This window comes from Lycium barbarum, chromosome 7, assembly GCF_019175385.1.
Source record: "Lycium barbarum isolate Lr01 chromosome 7, ASM1917538v2, whole genome shotgun sequence".
In the NCBI taxonomy this organism is placed as follows: Eukaryota; Viridiplantae; Streptophyta; class Magnoliopsida; order Solanales; family Solanaceae; genus Lycium; species Lycium barbarum.
The window spans coordinates 7,873,755-7,898,046 of record NC_083343.1 but is presented as its reverse complement, the minus strand read 5'-3'; the positions used below and the strand labels follow the sequence as shown (position 1 = coordinate 7,898,046).

Genomic DNA, 24,292 nt, shown 5'->3' with positions numbered 1-24,292 from the left:
CCCCCATATTTCTGTTTTTGCAATTTTGCCCGTTTTTGCAAAACTGTCCACTTTTGACAGTTTTGCAAATCTGTCCCGTTTTTGCAAAACTGTCCAGTTTTGACAGTTTTGCAAAAATGTCCAGTTTGGCCTCTTTTTTGACTTTCTTTTCACTTGGTTTCTTCCGATCACTCATTTCAGCTACTTGGCTTGTTTTGCTCTATTTTGTTCCATTTTGGTCCATTTTGATCCATTTTGCTCTTTTATGCTCTCCGGGTATCTTTTCCTACAAAACAACATAAAAACATAAAAAGTAACAACAAAAGTGCTTAAAGAGTCACAAAAACTTAAGGAATTAGCATCGAATATCGCGTAATTTCACGACTCATCACACCTTCTTGTCACATAGCACTCCTGAAGCTAGCCTCCATTTCATCCACCCTACCCCAATACGATGTGTGACATCATCGTCAATCTCCCCGCTGCCTTGCATGATAGACCCAAGGTACTTGAAACTACTTTTCTTTTGGATGGCCTGAGCACCAAGCCTAACTTCCACGCCAACCTCCTGGGGTGTCTCACTGAACTTACACTCTAAGTACTCTGTCTTGGTCCTACTCAGCTTAAATCCTTTAGACTCCAAGGTATGTCTCCAATCCTCCAGCTTAGCGTTAACTCCGCTACGAGTCTCATCGATCAGGACTATGTCGTCCGCGAAAAGCATACACCATGGCACCTCACCTTGAATTTGTCGCGTCAATCTATCCATCACCAAGGCAAATAAAAACGGACTAAGAGCTGATCCTTGATGCAACCCCATCACAACTGGAAAGTGCTCTGAGTCCCCTCCTACTGTCCTTACTCTAGTTTTGGCTTCCTCATACATGTCCTTGATCACCCTAATGTATGCTACAGGTACACCTTTAGCCTCCAAACTTCTCCATAGGATTTCTCTTGGAACTTTATCGTAAGTCTTTTCTAGGTCGATGAATACCATATGCAAGTCCCTCTTCCTCTCCCTATACTGCTCCACCAGTCTCCTCACAAGATGAATGGCTTCTGTAGTTGAGCGTCCCGGCATAAATCCGAACTGGTTCTCTGAAATAGACACGCCTCTCCTCACCCTCATCTCCACCACTCTTTCCCACACTTTCATAGTATGGCTTAGTAGCTTGATACCTCTATAGTTTTCGCAACTCTGGACATCCCCCTTGTTTTTGTATAGAGGGATCATTACACTCGACCTCCATTCTTCGGGCATCGTTGCCGTCTTAAAGATGACATTAAAAAACCTAGTCAGCCACTCCAAACCTGCCGAGCTCGCGCTCTTCCAAAATTCCCCAGGGATCTCGTCAGGTCCGGTCGCTCTTCCCCTGCGCATCCTACGGACAACACCCTTAACCTCCTCGACCTTAATACTCCTGCAATACCCAAAATCGTGACGCCACCCTGTATGCTCCAAATCTCCCAACACGATATCTCTCTCCCCTTCTTCATTTAAGAGTTTGTGAAAATATGACTGCCATCTCTGTTTAATGAGAGTCTCCTCTACCAATACTTTGTCATGCTCATCTTTAATGCACTTCACTTGATCTACATCGTGCGCCCTTCTCTCCCGCACCCTGGCTAGCCTGAACAATTTCCTATCCCCACCTTTCTCTTCTAGTTCAGCATAGAGGCGTTCAAAAGCTGCTGTTTTTGCCGTCGAAACCGCCGACTTCGCCTCCTTCCTCGCTATCTTATAAAGTTCCCTATTCGTCCACATCTCCACCTCATCCTTGCTTTCTATCAGCTTCGCATACGCCATCTTCTTTGCTTCCACCTTCCCTTGCACTTCTCCATTCCACCACCAGTCCCCTCGATGCCGACCACGACTACCTGTCGAGACTCCCAACACTTCCCTTGCTACAACCCTAATACAACTAGCCGTCCTATCCCACATACTGGTCGCATCCCCACTACTATCCCAGGCCCCCATATCCTTCAATTTCTCTTCCATCTCCAAGGCACTAGCCGTGGTCAAACTCCCCCATCTGATCCTAGGTCGATCATCCCCGACCCTCTTCTTCCTCGTCATCTTGATCCCTAAATCCATCACCAAGAGCTTATGTCGGGTTGTAAGGTTGTCCCTCGGAATGACCTTACAATCTTTGCACAAACCTTTATCATCCTTCCTAAGAAGTAAAAAATATATCTAAGTCTTAGCCGCCGAACTACGGAAGGTTACCAAGTGCTCTTCCTTCTTTGGAAAACTCGAATTGGCTATCACCAACCCAAAAGCTCTTGCGAAATCCAAAAGTGAAACTCCTCCTCCATTTCTGTCCCCGAAGCCAAAGCCTCCATGCACATCATCATAACCTCCCGAAATAGACCCGATGTGCCCATTGAAATCCCCTCCCACGAAAAGTTTCTCAGTAGGCGGTATGCCTCCCACTAACTCGTCCAAATCCTCCCAAAAGTGCCTCTTCTCCTCCTCGCGTAAGCCCGCTTGCGGCGCATAAGCACTAATAATGTTCAAAGTGGTCCCTTCAACGATCACCTTAATCGACATCATCCTATCGTTGACTCTCCTAACCTCCACCACTTGATCCCTTAAATCACTATCTACTAAAATGCCTACCCCATTCCTATACTTCGATCTACCAGAGAACCAAAGCTTATACCCGTCTACCTCCTTAGCTTTAGGTCCTACCCATTTGGTCTCTTGGACACAAGCTATATTAATCTTCCTCCTCTTAAGGGTCTTAACTAGCTCTATGGACTTTCCCGTTAACGTCCCAATGTTCCAAGAACCTACTCTCAGTCTAGATGCTCCTTTAACCCACTTACTCCTCCTAACCCTCGTCCCCGTCCCCGTCCCTGAACGAGAACATGACCCTAGTCTACCATCAATATCCAAAGCCACGAAAACGCGTTTGAACTAATAAATTAGTCAAAGGTCTAAAGTCAGCAAATGTAGCTACAAATGTATGAACAAAGCATAGATATGAGAACCGGAGGTACCAACTCCAGTCGAAATGAACCTGATCGCCGCCGGAAAATACTGTTCACGTCGGGGGTACTGTTCACAGCGAAAAAAACCGGAAAAGCTGCCGGAAAAATTCGCCGGCGACTGAGCAGCGACTATCCGGCAGATAAAAAGGGAAAAAAGTAGAAGAGAAGAAAAAGAGGAGAAGAAAAAGAGGAGAAGAAAAAGGAAAAAGCGAAAGCAAAGTAAATGTAGCCGGAAAAGTCGCCGGCGTTACCTGGTCGCCGGTATTACCTGAATGTGATAGTGGCCGGAAAAGGATCTGAAATATCAGATATCAGATCTAATCTGATCTAAATCTCAGATCTGAATGGTGAAGGGAAGAGGAGAGAGAGGAGAGAGAAAGTTAGAGAGAGGAGAGAGTCCAATTAGATAATATCTTCCGAAATTTAAACCAACGCACAAAAGCATCGGTTGTACACCAACAAGCATCGAAATTTCATCTTAAATGGGAAACACCTCCATATGGGAGTATTAAGCTCACCACTAACGACTCACTTGCTCATAATAGCTCTTTAACGATATTTCCGTATTTCGTGCGTTATATATTAACATTGATGCTAAAGAAATTATTACATTATTGCAAAAAAATAATCCTTACATGCTAATCTCATTAACGATGTTAACGATTGTAGGTACTTCCTCATCAAGCTGGCTGATCCGCTCATCCATCACGTAGAGCAAAACAAGGTGACAGATGCACTTGCTAAGGAAGGATGTAGTCTCACAAATTGATCACCTTCAGTCGTGGTTTTGGAGCAACATTCCACTTTTTATTAACACTCTGCTGGAAGAAGATAAGTCAAGCACAACTAGACCAAGGATTATCAAACGCTCAAATGCTTCCTCTGTTATCCCTTTTTGTAATGACTCACGTATGAGTTCCCCTAGTCTAGGTTCTAGCACTGCTAATGCTTGTATGATAAATAATACTGACCCCTCGGTGCTTCCACATCACCTCGCTCCTAGATTTGTGTTGTGTAGCGCTCGTTAAGGGACAAGCACTCTGTGCTCACTGAAATTAAAGAATTATATTTGTTGGTACTTTATGTGATGTGTTCACATTTTGATATGTCCTCGTCACATTGAGAGGTAAATTGTTGGAGCTGTCTTTGTTTTTTGTTTGGGGTTTTGCCATTATATTCATCAGAAACATATATATGGAGCAGTCTTTATCTCAAAAAAAAAAAAAAAAAAATGAAAGGCGGATAACCTTGACAAATTTGTAAGCCTTTGCTCGTTGATACACTGAGTAATCCTAGCACAACTAGAAAAATAGTTTTCACAAACCTAGCTAGAACTTTTTTTTTTTTCTAGTTAAAAAATATAAGTAATGCTTACAAGTTTTTTCTCTTGAAAAAAAAAAGTTAAATTGACTCATGCATTCTTTAAATTGAGCAACATTGTCCTCGTTATATTTTTAACCTAATATCGTCTCTCGTGTTCCATGACACTTTTAGATTATAGTCGGAAGTGGAGGAGTGATCAATCCTTTGTTTTTCTCAAAGAAGTTGGACACATGAGTCCGTCCATTTCATGTTGAAGCTCGGTTAATGGCGAGAGCGAATTTGACATAATAACGGAGGATGACATTGAGAATTTCACATATAATATAATAATAAGTACAAATTTGGACCTTTTTCCCTTTTATCCTTTATTGAGTAATTTGAACAATCATTCTACAACATGGACAATGTGCATTAGATTCTAGCCATGGTACCAAACACTTGGAATGGAATTTGTGGGCACAAGGCAATTGCATTAGGTTACCTCCACCATCAAATGGTTCCAAGCAAATGACACAATTACGTTGTTTAGCCTTTAGTTTTAGCTTTGCCCAATTTAACTTCTTTGATCCACTTTTCAGCAAATTGCACACTTTCTTTGGCCTTTTTTGTCTATTAATGTTAAACCTGAAAAAAGTTCAACGACACAAAATGAATCAGTAAGTCGAGGGGAAATTGAATTAGTAACCGTAACATTGCTAAAGAATGTCTTATCTTTCTCCGTGACGCTTTAAAATGAGCTAGAAGGCTTCTCTTAAAGCAGAAAAATAAGAGTTACAGTAGTTTCAAATATTCAATTTGAATTAGTGTCTCGATTGCTTTGCTTACTACGATTTGTCCTAAAAAAAGTGTGACGTATCAAAGAGCGATGACACAAATTATACATGCACGATACCAAGGGTTGATCAGTTACAGCAGACAAAAGATGGTCAGTTGAATACACTTACCGAAAAATATTCGTCTCAATATTGCAGCAGTGTTTAAATAGGGATGGAGTTTAAGAAAGAAGAAAAAACTTTTGAAATTTATGAATCAAAACAAGTCACAGACTTTCGTGTGACTATAAATCATTTCATTAATGGCAATATAGAAAGTTTAAATTATTTTTAAATAGAAAGTATGACATTAATTCTTTATGGGACATTAATTCTTTATGGGACAGACTAAAAAAAATTAAACATAAATTAAAGTTTAAGTATCTCTTTCTTCAAATTACCTTTGTGCAATCAACTTCTTGTCCAATCTTTGCCTGGCTTCACTGGCAATTTCACCTAGTTCCTCATCATCTCTGTAAGAAGCCTGGTCTGGTGCACTTCTCTGCTGTTAATTGAAATTTGAAAAAAATAGTAATGGACATACCCTTTTGTAAGTAGTGTCATGTGACACCATTTTGTTAAAACAAATTCTTATGGTTGTGTTTGGTAAGAAGAGAAATATTTTTCTGAAAATGTTTTTCAATTTTCTTAAAAGTTTTAATAGGTTGGCCACGCCACCAAAGTGCACAACCCCCGCCACCCGGACCGGACCGCCCACAATATGCAAATCAACAAGCGACAACACTTGAAAATAATACAAATATGTCTTACTCATTTTTTTTTCATTTTTAAGTGACACATTCCTTTTTATTATGTATGTTTTAAGAAAAATGATATATTTTTATATTCAGAAACTATTTAATTTTGAATTGTTCATGGTATATTATTTTAAAGCCACAAAATGTCTATCACATACTCTACACCACAAGTTTAAAAAAAAAAATCTTCTAAATCCCTTGTGACTATAGATTGGATCGGACATCAGTTATGGAGCCCAACTAAATCCTGATCGCGCACTGCCGTGCGGGGCTCATCTCAACGCTATTCTCAGATGCTCAAACCCGAGATCTTTGATTAAAGGTGGAGGAATATCAACCACCCACCACCCATATTGGTGGCAAATAAATGTTAGTCAAATACTATAACATACATACACAAGATTGAGGAGGAAAGGTGAAATTATTAGGTACCTTTGTAGCAGAGGTACTTGAAGGAGTATCCAAAAATAGTCCACTACTTTGATGAAACCTTCTCCTCCTTGCAGAAAGCAGAGCAGTAAACATGCTAGACATTTTCACACACACTGATCATACACAAGAAGGAGAGAGAGAGAAAATGAAGAAGGCTAATTTTTCCCAACAATTGATCAGATTATCTTGCCTTGAAAAGTTGAACGGAAAAGGACAAAGTCAAAATGTTAAGAGACCTATGCCAAGTTTATTTCTAAAATGTCTTACTATTAAATAAAAGGCTTAATACGCAGGGAGCCCCTTAAACTTGCATGATATTTTATTTAGACACTTGAACTAAGTGATGTACTAATTGAACACCATAATTTCTAATAAGATATTTTTATTAGACACTTTTAGTTCAAATTTTAATTATTATTTTTTTGGCGTATGTTTTTGTTCGTCTATTAGATAGTTAAGTTAATCACATAAAATATGTCATCTTCTATAACTATATGCATTTGTCTTAATAAGTTGTACAATCCCTAACATTTTCTACTTGAGGGTGACGCGTATAATTAAAGGAGACGACATATTTTAGGTGGTTTACTTAACGACCTAATAGACGAATGAAAATAGACGCAAAAAGATTTCTAAAATTTGAAGCGAAAGTGTCTATTTTAAACACTTTATTAGGAATTGCGATGCTCAATTGAAACATGACTTAATTCGAGTGTTTAAATAAAATATCGTGACAAGTTTAAAGGGCTCGATATGTATTAAGCCTAAATATAAAATGAGAAGTCGTCGTCGACCTCGTACGGAAGTTTCTCCGAAAGTACTGAACTTTGATATGAATCTGAATGCACAAAAACGGTCCCTATCATTTTATTCATAATTTTATGCCTTTTGTTTTGGTTAATGTAGCAATGTTTGACAAAATGCCAATATGCCATATTAATAAAGATTATTTGAACTTGTGATATTAAGGGTTTGAATATGAATAATTTGTTCCTTTTTTTCAAAAAATATTTTTAAAACATTGTTTGGATAAACATTAGAATAATTTTTGGCTCGTTTTTGAAGATGAGTTTGAAAAGTTGGTATTCTGGAAAAAATTTAAACTTACACAACAAAACTTTAATATTTTTCCAAGTGAAATGTATGTGTAAATACAACTGTAATTTTCAAATACTATTCAAGTTCAACTTCAGAAACTCTTTTTTCAAATTTCAACCATATCTATATCCAAAGACCTAATAAATAAGTTATGATATTTATATGACTATAAAAATATACCCCTATCATTTAAGATAAATGGGGAATTTAAGGAAAAATTAATTACAAATATAAGAATAAGATGAGTATTTTTCTGAAACAATAATCTAATACGAAAGGAGTGACGCAAAAAGTGAGGAGGGATCTAAGCTATTTTCCAGCTCCACTTCTCTACTTTTGGAGGAAGAATAATTCAACTTCCTTCGTGATCCTATTATTATGGCCTTACACTAGGTCTAAGAGGACAAATATTAACTTATCATACTCGATGTTTAAATCAAATTAATTAAATGTGATTAAATAACTTAATAAAGAAACATATCTTAATTAATCATGATTAAATGCTAAAATTTTATATGCAAATACATATTCTGCATCTATTAATTTGGTGTAAACACTTAATGCGAAATATAGTCCGAGACCGGGGAAGTCTCAACTCTTCAATGCGAATCGATCGCATTTTATGCAGTTGTTTTCTGAAGAAGTTAATTTTCATGATCAATATTGTATAGTCTCTCCAGCATGTCATCATACAAATTGTCATTCTTAGGAGATATCATGTAAAAATTATATAGAGAAACCTCAAAATTTGATTGATGATCCAGTGTTATAGACTCGAAAGAAACCATTATTTTCAACTGAGATCTACTATCACGTATGTGAGTGTGCATATCACGTTTCTCGACTATTGAGCTTTTTCTCCCTTTTTATATGCAGAAAAAAATATAACAAAAGACTACTGGTAAGTGATAATTGACTTACCCTTCATCCTTAATTAATCAAAGATTTTCAATTAGAATCTAGTTTCAGAATGAAATTATATTTAGTAGGGAGCTCTTTCATTTCAAAGTGGATTCCATGTGGGCCAAACCCATGAGCAGCTCCTTGTGATCGTCAAGATCTTTTACTTAGACACCTCAACTAAATCTTGTTCCAATTAGACACCTGAGGTGGACCTTTACTATGTCATTTAAACACTTTTCGCTGACTTGACAGGTTATGTGGATTTCACACCAAACAGGCGCGTGGAAAGGACAAAAAACATTTTTTTTATATAATTTCCTTCTCTTCTTCTTCTTCATTCTTTTTTCTACCATCTTCCTACCATCATCGACATTACAGCCGCCGCTATCACTACTGGAAAAAATCAGTTATATTTTTAATTCAATTCAATTGATCTGCTTTCTCTTGTTGGAAATAATGATTCAAAAGTTGTAGACCAAATAGAATTAATTTGATCATCACAGAAAAATCTGATTTCCATAGTTGAACGACCAAATAGTTACTTAGAAAAATCCATGGTCCATCCCAAAATAAGCATGTAGTCATCTTTGGAATCAAACTGTACTAGGTAATAATTTTGTTCAAGATCAATCACTTTCCATCACCTTTTAGGCTTCCATAATTTTCTTGCCCAACATTTTCACCACTACAGATTGTTGCCAAGGTTTCGCAATTTTCTTTTTGAAATCCTCAGCCGCTTCCATGGTGAAAATTTAAAAAGCCAATTTCCTTGCCCAACATTTTCACCACTACAGATTGTTGCCAAGGTTTCGCAATTTTCTTTTTGAAATCCTCAGCCGTTTCCATGGTGAAAGAGTGTTTCTTATCGTGGAAAACTACTTCTGGATTCACTTCGTCACTATTCGTTGAGTCCGAATAATCTGCCTCATCATCGGAGTCAACTTCAGTCACAGCTCATATATTGATTATCTCATTTTTCACATTAACGAGCACCATAACTTAATTGAAACAAGTCCTCAGTGATTTTGCAAGTTGGGAAAAGGGGCAAATATACCCCTCAATTTTGCGATTTAAAGCAAATATATCTTACCCCCGGTTATAAAAGTGGTATAAATATACCCGTGTCATTACAAAATGGTGCAAATATACCCTTTTTGCTGACGATTTTTTTTTAAAAAGTTATTTAGTTTATTTTTTAATTAAAAAAAGTACCACATGGCTTTAAAAAAAGTCTACCCATTTTTTTTAGTAGACATATTTTTTTAAAGCCACATGATAATTTTTTTTCTGGTGGGTTGGGTCTGGTTCCTTTAAAAAAATGGGTAGACTTATTTTTTTTAAAGCCACGGAGATATTTTTTTGAAATGAACCAGACTCGACCCCCAGAAAAAAATTTACCATGTGGCGTTATAAAAATATGCCTACTCAAAAAAAAATGAGTAGACTTTTTTTAATTAAAAAATAAGCTAAATGATTTTTTTTTTTAAATTTCGTTAGCGAAAAGGGTATATTTGCACTATTTGTGTAAGGGCAGCGGTATATTTGCACCATTTTATAACGGCATGGGTATATATACACCACTTTTTTAACGGGAGCTATATCTGCTCTAAATCGCAAAGTTGAGGAATATATTTGCACCTTTGCCCTTACAAGCTTCTGTCCTCAACAAGCAAATACTAATTGGCTCCCTATATAGTTCAACATATTATTTTGAAAGAAAGTCAAGATTTCAACACATTAATTCTCCTAATTTAACTTAATTTTGTTCGATATATATGAACTTTAAAAGAGTCCGGAGTCAAAATGGCTTATTTTTGCAGCCATTAGACAAAAATAGGGTGTCATTTTTTTTTATACCATAATGGGCATTTCGTTTACTGTTCATAGCCGCAACAATATTTTTTTTATTTTTTTTTGTTTGCAGTTCATGAACTGCTTAACGAAATAGCAGTTTTTTTTTTTTTTTTTTTTGTATTTTGTGAATAAAAATGATTTTTTTTTTTGTATTTCGTGAATAAAAACGATTTTTTTTTTTTTTGCATTTCGTGACACAATCAACGAAATAAATATATTTTTTTTAATTTCGTGAATAAAAACGAAAACTGATTTGTTTTGTTTTGTTTTTTTTCGCATTTCGTGACACAATCAACGAAATAGGTGCTTTTTTTTTTTTTTTTGTATTTCGTGAATAAAAAAAGAAATAGGAAATTATAATTTTTTTTTTGGGTGGTGAAGTTATATATATATATATGAATGAAATAAAAATATATATATATAATTTCCTATTTATATATAAAAAAATATATATAATTTCCTATTTATATATAAAAAATATATATTTATATATATATATATATATGAATGAAATAAAAATATATATTTTTATTAATATATTTTTATTAATATATATATATTAATAAAAATATATATATTTTATTTCATTCATATATATATATATATATATTTTCATTCATATATATATATATAGATATATATGAATGAAATATTTTCCTATTTCATTGGTATATAAACGAAAATATATATATATATTCATCTTATTTCATTGGTATATGAATGAACAACAACAACAACAACAACCCTGTGAAATCCCACATCGTAGGGTCTGGGGAGGGTAGAGTATACGCAGACCTGACTCCTACCAAGGTAGGACGGCTGTTTCCGAAAGACCCCCGGCTCAATAAAAGCATAAAAAGAAGTCAGATACGGTTAGATAAGGTTAAATATATATATATATATATATATATATATATATATATATATATATATATATATATATATATATATATATTATTATTATTATTATTATTTCATTCATATGTCAATGAAATAAGATGAATATATATATATTTTTTTTCGTTTATATACCAACGAAATAGGAAAATATTTCATTCATATATATATTTCATTCATATATATATATATATATATATATATATATATATATATATATATATATATATATATATATATATTTTATATATAAATAGGAAATTATATATATTTTTTTATATATAAATAGGAAATTATATTTTTTTTTATTTCATTCATATATATATATAACTTCACCACCCAAAAAAAAATTATAATTTCCTATTTCTTTTTTTATTCACGAAATACAAAAAAAAAAAAAAACACCTATTTCGTTGATTGTGTCACGAAATGCGAAAAAAAACAAAACAAAACAAATCAAATCAGCTTTCGTTTTTATTCACGAAATTAAAAAAAAAATCATTTTTATTCACGAAATACTAAAAAAAAAAAAAAAAAAACTGCTATTTCGTTAAGCAGTTCACGAACTGCAAATAGCAGTTTTTTTTTTTTTTTTTTTTTTTTGCATTTCGTGACACAATCAACGAAATAGATGTTTTTTTTTAATTTCGTGAATAAAAACAAAAACTGATTTGTTTTGTTTTTTTTTTTTTCGCATTTCGTGACACAATCAACGAAATAGGTGGTTTTTTTTTTTTTTTTTTAATATTTCGTGAATAAAAAAAGAAATAGGAAATTATAATTTTTTTTTGGGGTGGTGAAGTTATATATATATATGAATGAAATAAAAAAATATATATATAATTTCCTATTTATATATAAATATATATATATATATATATGAATGAAATAAAATATATATATATATATATATATATATATATATACATATATATATATATATATATATATATATATAATTTCCTATTTATATATACATATATATATATATATATGAAATATATATATATGAATGAAATATATATATATATGAATGAAATATATATGTATGAATGAAATATATATGTATGAAATAAACGAAAATATATATATATATATATATATATATATATATATATATATATATATATATATATATATATATATATATATATATATATATATATGTTTTTTTTCGTTTATATACCAACGAAATAGGAAAATATTTCATACATATATATTTCATTCATACATATATATTTCATTCATATATATATATATATTTCATTCATATATATATACTAGTTATGTGAGGCCCGTGCTAAGCCCGGGCCCAAACTCAAGATATAAAAGTAGATATTTTAACTAAAAAAATATAATGTGTGTTAGTACAAGTGTACAACAACAACAACAACAACCATATACCCATTATAGTCCCACAAGTGGGTAATTATATAAAAGCAAAATTTTCATTCCACTGCTTTAATATTTTAACTTCCATTTTGATAAAATTATTTACTTCAAATCAAATGCGGAGCCAGAATTTGACATTTATAACTTATGTATCCTAATTTTTTGAAGTTATTTAGTTCTAAATAAATAATCTATACATAGTTAATGAACTTTTAAGACAAATACATAATTTAACTTGTGCAGCGGATGAAGCTGCTCCTCTCTTAATTAGGGATTAGGGGTTCGAACATGGATATGGAAAAAATCTTTGGAGGAAGCGTTCCCTCCGAATAGGCGCGATACAGTGCTAATTATCTAGATTAATTGGGCTTAAATGCGGATATCGAGCACGAACCAGAAAATCAAAGAACATGAAAAATGAGGTAGAAGGTTCGATAGCTTTTAAAAAGTAGACCTTAAAAATAAAAAATAAAAAAATTGACTTAAATAAATAAGATTAGGACCTAAAAGTAATTAATTTTTTTTTTTAAAAGAATTAGAAATTATTGTGAGGACTACAAAAGTCTCCAGATTCGATAGCTTTTAAAAAGTAGACCTTAAAAATAAAAAATAAAAAAATTTACTTAAATAAATAAAATTAGGACATAAAAGTAATTAATTAAATTTTTTTTTTAAATTTGGGAAACTCTTGTGAGGACTACAAAAGTCCTCACATTACCTCTTATATTATATAGTAATTTCATATATATATATATATATTTTATATATAGAAATAGGAAATTATATATATTTTTTATATATAAATAGGAAATTATATATTTTTTTTATTTCATTCATATATATATATAACTTCACCACCCCAAAAAAAATTATAATTTCCTATTTCTTTTTTTATTCACGAAATACAAAAAAAAAAAACACCTATTTCGTTGATTGTGTCACGAAATGCGAAAAAAACAAAACAAAACAAATCAGTTTTCGTTTTTATTCACGAAATTAAAAAAAAAAAAACATCTATTTCGTTGATTGTGTCACGAAATGCAAAAAAAAAAAACTGCTATTTCTTTAAGCAGTTCACGAACTGCAAACAAAAAAAAAATAAAAAAATTGTTGCGGCTATTAACAGTAAATGCTGGGCATTTCGTTGAATAATCAACGAAATGCCCATTATGGTATAAAAAAAAAAAAGACACCCTATTTTGATCTAATGGCTGCAAAAATAAGTCATTTTGGCTCCGGACTCAACTTTAAAGATCAAGGGTTGATTTCATTGATAGTGACTCAACTTTCACTATTTTATTGCACTAAAATCATTAAACATTTTCTTATAACGAAAAAATTACTCCACTTTATCTAGCTGACGTATTTTCGTTTAGACATATTTTCGTCTAGAGTAGAACTATTATATTAACCACTACATTCTTCCTACACAAAGTAATTTACAAGTTGGAGGTTTTTATCACTTTTGTGTTCCGTGCAAATGATTTTTGGAAATAAAAAATAAATAAAAGAAACTACACAAATGTTCCACGTTTTGTGTCCTTAAAAACTAAAATTAAATAGAACATTTTCCACTGTTGAAAAATAAAGCAAGTTTTTTTTTATTTAATTTCTGGAGAACATCATCATTATATATACATGCCACTGTAAACGAAATATTGTGCCCCGTCCATTTCATTTTATTTGACGTCATTTCACTTAGCATAATTTAAAAAAAGATTTTTTTTAATGCTTGTAATCTTAATCACTTCACAAAATTTAATTTTTTTAATTCTTTTCAGAATGAATTAATAATGTTTTTTTAATTCTTTTCAGAATGAATTAATTAGCAAATAGTAGGGCTGGGCATAAATTACCGAACCGAAAATATTGGTAATTCGGAATTCTATAATTCAGTATGGGAAAGTAAAGTTTTGGAATTACAGGGTTTGGATTTGGATTTGGTATGAAATATTAATATCATTTGGTATTGGGTATTTCCCGAATACCGAACTATTTGTTGAATAAAGGCCCATCCCTAATTATAACTCATATGTTAACACTAACAAGCCCATCAATAGACAATGGTCATCCTAAAGAGACCTTAGTCCTTAGTCTCAAAGATCGATTTATGCAATACCCTCATGAAATTGAGTTTTTGGAATCATGAGAAGGTGGAGGATATTTGGTGGAAAATACCCTTTTTTTTGTGTGTGTGTGGATAAACCTGAGGAAGAAGGCAAAGAATTAGTACATTCAGGGGAATCTACACTGAGAATTAAATTGAAAGATTGAAAGAGTAAAGAAGATAGATTATTAACAAAGTGACGAATAGCCAAGTTACAGTTTTGCGAAGGTTGCTGAGGCCAAATGTTGGTCGTTGAGAAAAAAATAGAAGTCATTAATATTGTTATAATATTATGGGTACAAAGATGAGTCATTAAGTTTAATTTGTGTTTTTGAGTTTCTCGGTGTTATGGTGGTCTATGTCATGTTTTCAGAGTACATCAGGCTTTAATTATTCTGTTTTTAGAATTATATATTGACAGGAAGATTTAGAATTTGTGTTTACAAGTTATGTTGTCCAATTTTTAATATGGTATTACCGAATATCGTACCGAGCAAAAATTTGATTTATCGATTATCGAATTACCAAACCGAACTTTTTTGGTTCGGTATTTGATATCTACTCACAATTACCGATTATCGAACCTGAAATTTATAAATATCGATCTGAATACTGAACGTCCACCCTTAATAAATAGTGGAGCACAAAATATAATTTAAGGGAATATTATCTATTAAAGTTGTCTAAAGTACAACAACAACATTCTCAATTTAATCTCACAAGTGGGGTCAATATCTATTCATCATACAGTTGGAACAAAATAAAAATAGTAATGCGACCCTATTGAAATATTTGGTACATGAAATCACGATTTGATAGACATATATAACATTCGAAATTTATACTTTGCTTAATATAATAAAATAAATCTAGATAAAAATTAACGAGTAAGCATAATTTAAAAAAAAGATAAAAAGGCTTTCCATTTCCTGCGGTTTCTTCTTTTTTATTATTTATGTATTTATTTGTGTTTGTTCGAAATATTCTTCTATGGTTTCAAATATTCGTTATTTTATGCTCAAGCCTCAAGGCAAGCAAGACGTGCTTCACCGTGGATGCCTGTTCGCATATCTTGCAGTAGATGCCTTTCCATCATATCAATTCTTTCTGTATGTACACATTGCACCCACAAGTAACATTTATATAACTTCAACCCCACGCAATAACTCACTTGTACCTCATATGCTTTCCATAAATAGAAAAACGTCCTCACCTTAGCAAATTATCTATCGTGCTTTCTAAGAATAGTTGTCTCAATTTATTCGTCCTTTGATAAACTCAAGACAAAATTCATTTTTCTTTTCCCATTTTTATCCTTAATACTAGTACTAGGATACGTACCCGCGCGATGCGCGGTGAATATTAGCTATTTAATATATATATATATATATATATATATATATATATATATATATTAACAACTCTACTACTCTCCTTTTATTATTATTATTATTATTATTATTAGTTAATTGTTGTCAAGTGGCTTGTTCATATTACGTCACTTGGCTTAATATTAAGCTAGACTACTCTCCTTTTATATATAAATATATATAGAGAGAGAGATTATTATTATTAGTAGTAGTAGTAGTAGTAGTAGATATTAAATTAGGCAATAGTTTGAACTACAATTAATAACTTCTTTTATAATTAATGCAAATAGAATTTGTTGCCTAGTGGCTTGTTCATATTACGCCACTTGGCTTAATATTTGTCACGCCCTGAACCATGGCCTGGGTGAAACAAGATGCTCGGTGCCTTACTGCATGTGACCGAGCGAACCACATGGCTTGGTGAATCATCATGAGGCATAACATGAGCGGAATATAATGTGAATGCATGATGAGCCTTTACAAAATGTAAGAAGTTATAATACTTAATCAAAATACTTGTTTAAACATGAGTGCGGAAATAACATGAATGAGCCAAAATGGCTATACGACTCCGAAAGTGTGACATGACATAACTGACTTGTCTAGTCTATGAAACCTCTAACATAAGTCTGAACATGGAAAACATACTCGCTGGGACAAGGCCCCCAGCATACCTTAGATGCATAGCTAATCATTAAATAAAGAGTTGACTAAACCCCGAATGAGATGGGGCTCACCAATAAGCTAATACGAATGCTGTCTTACTGAGCAGATGTGCCGTCCTGTAATCAGTACCTGCATCGTGAAATGCAGGCCCCCGGACAAATAAAAGGGGACGTCAACACATTGAATGTACTGGTATGTAAAGCAACTGAAGAAATAACATGGGACATGAAAATAACATAACAGAGACTAAGCTGAAACATAATCTTGAACATGAGTACATATACATATATAACATGTGTAAAGTATCGTGAGTAGGGAGAATAGTAAATATAACCGACAACATGGTCTGGTACTTGCGTCCTACCAGCATAACACTCATACCTTGCCAGGGACATGAGATTTAATCATATTATGAAAGGATCCAGTCATTATGAGAGATCGTCTTAAGTATGGGTGGAGCAATCCTCATCCTACGGTGGCTACGTAGTTTCAGGCTGTTTGAAGTCTTCTCGATAATTAATGCAACTCCCAAAAACATGAATATGTAAAATAAGTGGCACTTGTTGCCCATGATTTTCATGAATATAACTTGTTTGTACATGAATTATCGAACCTGAAATTTAAAAATATCGATCTGAATACTAAATGCCCACCCTTAATAAATAGTGGAGCACAAAATATAATTTAAGGGAATATTATCTATTAAAGTTGTCTAAAGTACAACAACAACGTTTTCAATTTAATCTCACAAGTGGGGTCAATATCTATTCATCATACAATTGGAACAAAATAAAAATAGTAATGCGACCCTATTGAAATATTTGGTACATGAAATCACGATTTGATAGACATATATAACATTCGAAATTTATACTTTGCTTAATATAATAAAATATCTAATCTAGATAAAAATTAACGAGTAAGCATAATTTAAAAAAAAAAAAAAGATAAAAAGGCTTTCCATTTCCTGCGGTTTCTTCTTTTTTATTATTTATGTATTTATTTGTTTTTGTTCGAAATATTCTTCTATGGTTTCAAATATTCGTTATTTTATGCTCAAGCCTCAAGGCAAGCAAGACGTGCTTCACCGTGGATGCCTGTTCGCATATCTTGCAGTAGATGCCTTTCCATCATATCAATTCTTTCTGTATGTACACATTGCACCCACAAGTAACATTTATATAACTTCAACCCCACGCAATAACTCACTTGTACCTCATATACTTTCCATAAATAAAATAAAAAAGTACTCTCTCTATCAATTTATCTATGGTGCATTCAAGAAATAATTATCTCAATTTATTTGTCATTTGAGAAACTCAAGACAAAATTCATTATTCTTTTCCCATTTTTATCCTTAATACTAGTACTAGTATACGTATTCATGCGATGCGCGGTGAATATTAGCTATTTAAGTTTATACTCAATCTTTTTATATATACTTAAGTCTTATTTCTCTATATTTCTACATTAAAGTTTTTGACGTTTGTATTCCTTGTTTATTGTTATAGGTATTATACTTATTACTTGGTATCATTAAATTGCAAGACTTGAAATTCTTTTGTTGTTCAATGTTTTCTATATCTTCAACTTTATCTATTATGGTTTCAGTTACGTGATTTTGTCCATAGTATGATTTTTCAAATGATATTTTTATGTTATTTTTCATTTAGTGTTTAATTGAAATGAAAGGAAAGAATTTATTTTACTTTGTATGTAAAATTAGAAAAACCATTACTATATTTTTGGAAGCCTTGAACAATCAAGTCTCATCTTAAATTTGAAAAGTAAATCATACTACTTTCTTTTTTCCTTAGATCTAATAACCTTATTATTAAATGTAGCATTAGTGAGGAAATCATATGGGTTGTCAATTTTCCTTTAATAGGCCAAACCTAAATCTTTTTTGCCGTCCCTTTTTTTTCTTCTTACGTATATAATAATATAGCTATTTTATTTAAGATCCTATTTTGCTGCTTGGAATTTTTAAAGTCATCAAATCTTTAACAGTTGACGTAAATTCATTTATTTTATTTTATCTATTAACTTATCCCAAAGTATAAAAAGCCATATGTCATATTTTATATATTAACGTATCCGAAAGTATAAATATTCATCAAATCATATATTGATATATGTTATGCAATATTATTTTTTGTATTAAGAATTTCAGTATAGCTTTAATTTTTTATTTTTTTTTGAAATTATATCATGTAATATTATCTCTTACCATTTAAAGAAGTATTTTTAACTATAAATTAGATTCAAGAATATTAATTAATTATATTTCACCAATCAAATTCACCAAATTAGCTGAGCACATTTAATAAAAAGAATTATGGTGAAATCTGTAATTTACTTTAATTTCAATTAGATTCGATATCACCCTAATTAAGGGAAAAAAAGAATGTGGATGCTTCTAAATTTTTCTAAATAGTACTTATGATTTGACCTCATGCTAATTAAGGAAAATAAATAAATTGAATGATCCTAACTTCCCCAAATAACTTAAACAATTTGATCTGATGTCTTCAATTCACCTTTGGTTCTAATTCCGTTGCTAAATTTCTTGATTTACTTAATTAAATGAAATTGAGAATATTCTATATCATATTCTAAATTTCTTGGACATACAGCTGAAAACTCATTATCATTCAAATAAATTTCAAATCATTTTCAACTAAAATGTGGCATTTGGTTATAAATATTTTAAAAAATCCTAATTTATTCGAATTCAATGTCTTTCTTATTTCACTTTTAATCTATATCACATTTACCTTAGCAATGCGTGTGCAGTTCAATACTTAAAGTTTTTTTTTTTTTTTTGAATTCTATCATTGAATATTATATTTTAGCATTAAAAAGAAATATTTTTTTTACTATAAATTAGATCCAAGAGTATCAATTAATTATATTCTCCAACCAAATACACCAAATTAGGTGAGTACATTTAATAATGTCACGTAATTTTTTTTTAAATTACGACATGGAATTTATTGCCAAGTGGCTTGTTCATATTACGCCACTTGGCTTAATATCAAGTGTTATATATATATATATTAACAACTCTACTATTCTCCTTTTATTATTATTATTATTATTATTATTATTATTATTAGTTAATTGTTGCCAAGTGGCTTGTTCATATTACGTCACTTGGCTTAATATTAAGCTAGACTACTCTCCTTTTATATATAAATATATATATATATATATATATAGATTATTATTATTATTATAAGTAGTAGTAGTAGTAGATATTAAATTAGGTAATAGTTTGAACTACAATTAATAACTTCTTTTATAATTAATGCAAATAGAATTTGTTGCCTAGTAGCTTGTTCATATTACGCCACTTGGCTTAATATTTGTCACGCCCTGAACCATGGCCTGGGCGAAACACGACGCTCGGTGCCTTACTGCATGTGACCGAGCGAACCACATGGCTTAGTGAATCATCATGAGGCATAACATGAGCGGAATATAATGTGAATGCATGATGAGCCTTTACAAAATGTAAGAAGTTATAATACTTAATCAAAATACTTGTTTAACATGAGTGCGGAAATAACATGAATGAGCCAAAATGGCTATACGACTCCGAAAGTGTGACATGACATAACTGACTTGTCTAGTCTATGAAACCTCTAACATAAGTCTGAACATGGAAAACATACTCGCTGGGACAAGGCCCCCAGCATACCTTAGATGCATAGCTAATCATTAAATAAAGAGTTGACTAAACCCCGAATGAGATGGGGCTCACCAATAAGTTAATACGAATGTTGTTCTACTGAGCAGATGTGCCGTCCTGTAATCAGTACCTGCATCGTGAAATGCAGGCCCCCGGACAAATAAAAGGGGACGTCAACACATTGAATGTACTGGTATGTAAAGCAACTGAAGAAATAACATGGGACATGAAAATAACATAATAGAGACTAAGCTGAAACATGATCTTGAACATGAGTACATATACATATATAACATGTGTAAAGTATCGTGAGTAGGGAGAACAATAAATATAACCGACAACATGGTCTGCTACTTGCGTCCTACCAGCAGAACACTCATACCTTGCCAGGGACATGAGATTTAATAATATTATGAAAGGATCCAGTCATTATGAGAGATCATCCTAATTATGGGTGGAGCAATCCTCATCCTACGGTGGCTACGTAGTTTCAGGCTGTTTGAAGCCTTCTCGATAATTAATGCAACTCCCAAAAACATGAACATGTAAAATAAGTGGCACTTGTTGCCCATGGTTTTGATAAATCGTGAAATTACGCGATATTCGATGCTAATTCCTTAAGTTTTTGTGACTCTTTAAGCACTTTTGTTGTTACTTTGTGTGTATTTTTGTTGTTTTGTAGGAAAAGATGCCCGGAGAGCATAAAAGAGCAAAATGGATCAAAATGGAACAAAATAGAGCAAAACAAGCCAAGATAGCTGAAGTAAACCAGAGCACCACCTGCGAATCGCAGGTACTGCATGCGTGTCGCAGGTGGTGCAGCATCTGTTGACAGAGAATGGCCAAATAAAATAAGACAATGATGCAACACATGCGACACCACATGCGATTCGCATGTGGAACCCGCGAGTCGCATCCTGTGTTGAAGATTTGAAGATCTGGTTGAGTATTTCTTAAACCTTTAATTCATTTCTTCAATTCCTTGCTTTGTATTGTATATCTAAGTGTGTGGTATTTATTTTCTTCACTTGAATCTTGTCTATGGAAATATTCTATGATTAAAGTGTTGAATGAAACTGTTGTTTTTTTATGTATTGAATGATTCTTATTGCTATTGAAGTGAGACTTTGTTGATTTAATTAATCTCGTTCTTGAATGTTTCCAAAGGGATTAGCTAACCCTAGGACTCACCCATTTACTTAGATTGAGCTCGGAAGAGGAAATCTAGGTTGGGAAAGATTAATTAACAAGAATTTGGGTCATTAAACTCATCTAATAACTTGAGCTCGGAAGAGGATAGTTACTTGAGGTTAAATTGATTGTGCCTAATATCACACTCTAAGGATTGGAAAAGCTTAGAGTGAAATTCATTGATTTGGTTGGAAGACTTTCAATGAGATTTTAGATATCATTATCTATCAACACAAACCCGCTCTTAGTTGTAAAATCGTAAAATACGTTGGATCGTTACTTGAGTGTAATCTCTCATTATCCATGCTTATGGCCATTGATCATTTTACTCGCTTTCTAGATTAGTTTACATTTCCGCATTAGTTATAATTTTCTCAAACAAAAATCAAAATATTATCTATCGTTTGGCTTTAGCGTAGTTGGTGAAAGTTCCTTACTTTCTTAATCGCCTAGCATATTGTTCCCTGTGGGATCGACCCCGACTCATAGTTGGGTAAATATATTGCATACGACCATTTATTCCTGATATTAAAGGTGTAATTTGGGCGTATCATGGTTTTCATGAATATAACTTGCTTGTACATGAATATCATGAAATAACTTGTAAACGTGGTTTCATGAAATAACTTGTATTTAGCATTTATGTATCTTGTATCATAGCATGAAAGTAATTATATAATATAGTTGCATGAAAACTTGTAGACATGTAGGATATTCATGAAATAATCATTTTAGCTAAAACATGTGTTGCACCTCATTTTTACCAAGGCTAAACAAAGCACAACTTATGGAACTCGAAAATAATTAATTATGTACAGAGTCGCCACCTAGCATTTAAGGTATACTAGGGTACCTATAAATTATTAATATATGCAGCTTAACATGGTCTACGAAAATAAGTGAGATTCTAGGTAAGGGTTCAAATTATTCCGAAGGGAAGGTGTTAGGCATCCTTCAGAATCCACAAATGTGGTTCTCGGCTGGACCAATTTAACTATACGAGCGATGTGTAAAAAGGCTTGATTATTATTTACAAAAAATTAGTAGAATTTAGACTGAAGAATAACTAATATGACTATTCACATAAATAATTGTGCAATACGTATTTTATACATATGTGATATAATAATTATTTAAAAAAAAAAAGTTATGTGCAACTTAGAAGCTTGGGTATGTGAAAAGGGTATAAGGAATGGACATGAAATTATTTTGCACTCAAGGTGAGTTAACTAATTTAACTATCTAAGTATGTACGCCTAATCAATTAATTATGAGAGTACATTCTAAAGCCTAAATATTGAGGCAAATCACCCTATTTATTTACTTAAGTGTGCTAAGCTATTAAATTAAAACTCTAGCGAAATATGATAACTATAAGAATATTAGCTACGAAAATAATAACTGCCTAATATTGATTTATCTAAAACACATAAAATTTAAATGACCTAAGCAGATCATAAATAAATACCATCAACCTGCACCCTAAAAAAGTAAAGTTTCACTATATTTTATGCTTGTATAATTTAATAATGTAAAAAAAAAAAATATATATATATATATAAACAGAGAATTTAAGAAGCTATTTGAACTTCTTTTGAGTGTCATCTTCAAAAGTAATTCCGAATACCTGCATGAGACTTAATAAAAATGTTAATAAGAAAATAAATAACTATCGGATGAATTAAAGAAATAATGAATAAACTTAAAATAAAAAACACCCGTCTTTGTACATGGAAGGCCTTAGAAATCGACGGAAATTTCTTCATCGGCCATTTGGGTTTAGCATTCGCCCAAATGAATTTAACTAAATGCGATAAAAAAAAAGTTAAAAGTACCATTGACCGCCAAAAGTTTTTTTTTTGCACAAAGCCAACATTTATTTAGTAAAAGAAATATAAAATCAATCCGAACGCAACATAACAGGGATGAATGTAGTACAAAATAAATAGCAAATTAGCCATAGCTATATTACAACCGCAGCAAAAAAAATAAAGATAAAAAATGAACCTATAAACAAAGAAGTAGCCCCCCGCCGCAAAAAGGCCTCATAGCCCATGAGCTTTTCCTGCTATTTTTCAGCATTTCAAGCCCCAATAAAATACCCCACCAATTAATGCAAAAAATACCCCACCATTGTATCTTCCTTTTCATTTGTACTTTTTATTGAAAAACATGGCCCCTATTACCCTATTGTAGTAGTAGTACCTTTTAATTAATTACTTGAAGCAGACATTTAAGTTTCTTAAAGACAGTAATAAATTTAGCAGTGGTTTAATGTAACAACAGCAGTGATGGAAAATGTAGTAAAAAACGGGGCAGCCATTTCTCAAACGGAAACAAGGCAGTATATCAATCCAAATAGCAGCAATGGTCATTAAGATGCAGCAGCTAAAACAGATCTAGAGCAACACATAAGCATGTGGCTCACTTGATAAAATTAAAATAGCAAATAACCCAACAGAAACTTAAAATAAAAGTTCATAACAATTGGTCATCTCTATTACGCCAAATCATGCAGCAAACCAACATAAAGGTTTATAAGAAAAATAAAAAAAATTAAAGAATCGGTCCAACACAGCAAGCAAACATATCCCAACATGCTTGTACGAAAATTTAAAAGAAAACACAGAACATGGTGGAGCCGTTGGAGAAGACAACACAGTCACCGATTTTAATGGAAGTTTTCGGCCAGTGGGGTGGTGCTCGTGGTGGGCTTTCTGCCGGAGCTCCGACGGTGGGAGTTCGTCGGGGTTGGCTTGGCAGTGGAGAGAGGACAGCGAAGGAGAAGAGAAAAGGGAAAAATGGGGGCAAGGGCGGCGCTT

The 24,292-nt window shown here is 32.3% G+C and overlaps 1 protein-coding gene across 2 annotated transcripts; it reads right to left on the bottom strand.

The window, feature by feature from the left end:
• Positions 1 to 4,567: 4,567 nt before the first annotated feature.
• On the bottom strand, positions 4,568 to 6,551 carry LOC132602104 (probable E3 ubiquitin-protein ligase RHY1A). 2 transcript variants are annotated; one of them, XM_060315115.1, is made up of 3 exons: positions 6,299 to 6,551; positions 5,510 to 5,610; positions 4,568 to 4,920 (listed from the first exon to the last, which is right to left on the bottom strand). In XM_060315115.1, the coding sequence occupies exons 1-3, from the start codon at positions 6,398 to 6,400 to the stop codon at positions 4,662 to 4,664; spliced, it is 462 nt and encodes a 153-aa protein (XP_060171098.1). In that variant the 5' UTR covers positions 6,401 to 6,551; the 3' UTR covers positions 4,568 to 4,661. The 2 variants fall into 2 exon arrangements, with proteins under 2 accessions (XP_060171098.1, XP_060171097.1); XM_060315114.1 differs by having other exon boundaries at positions 5,510 to 5,613; positions 6,299 to 6,550.
• Between the last annotated feature and the right edge of the window lie 17,741 nt (positions 6,552 to 24,292).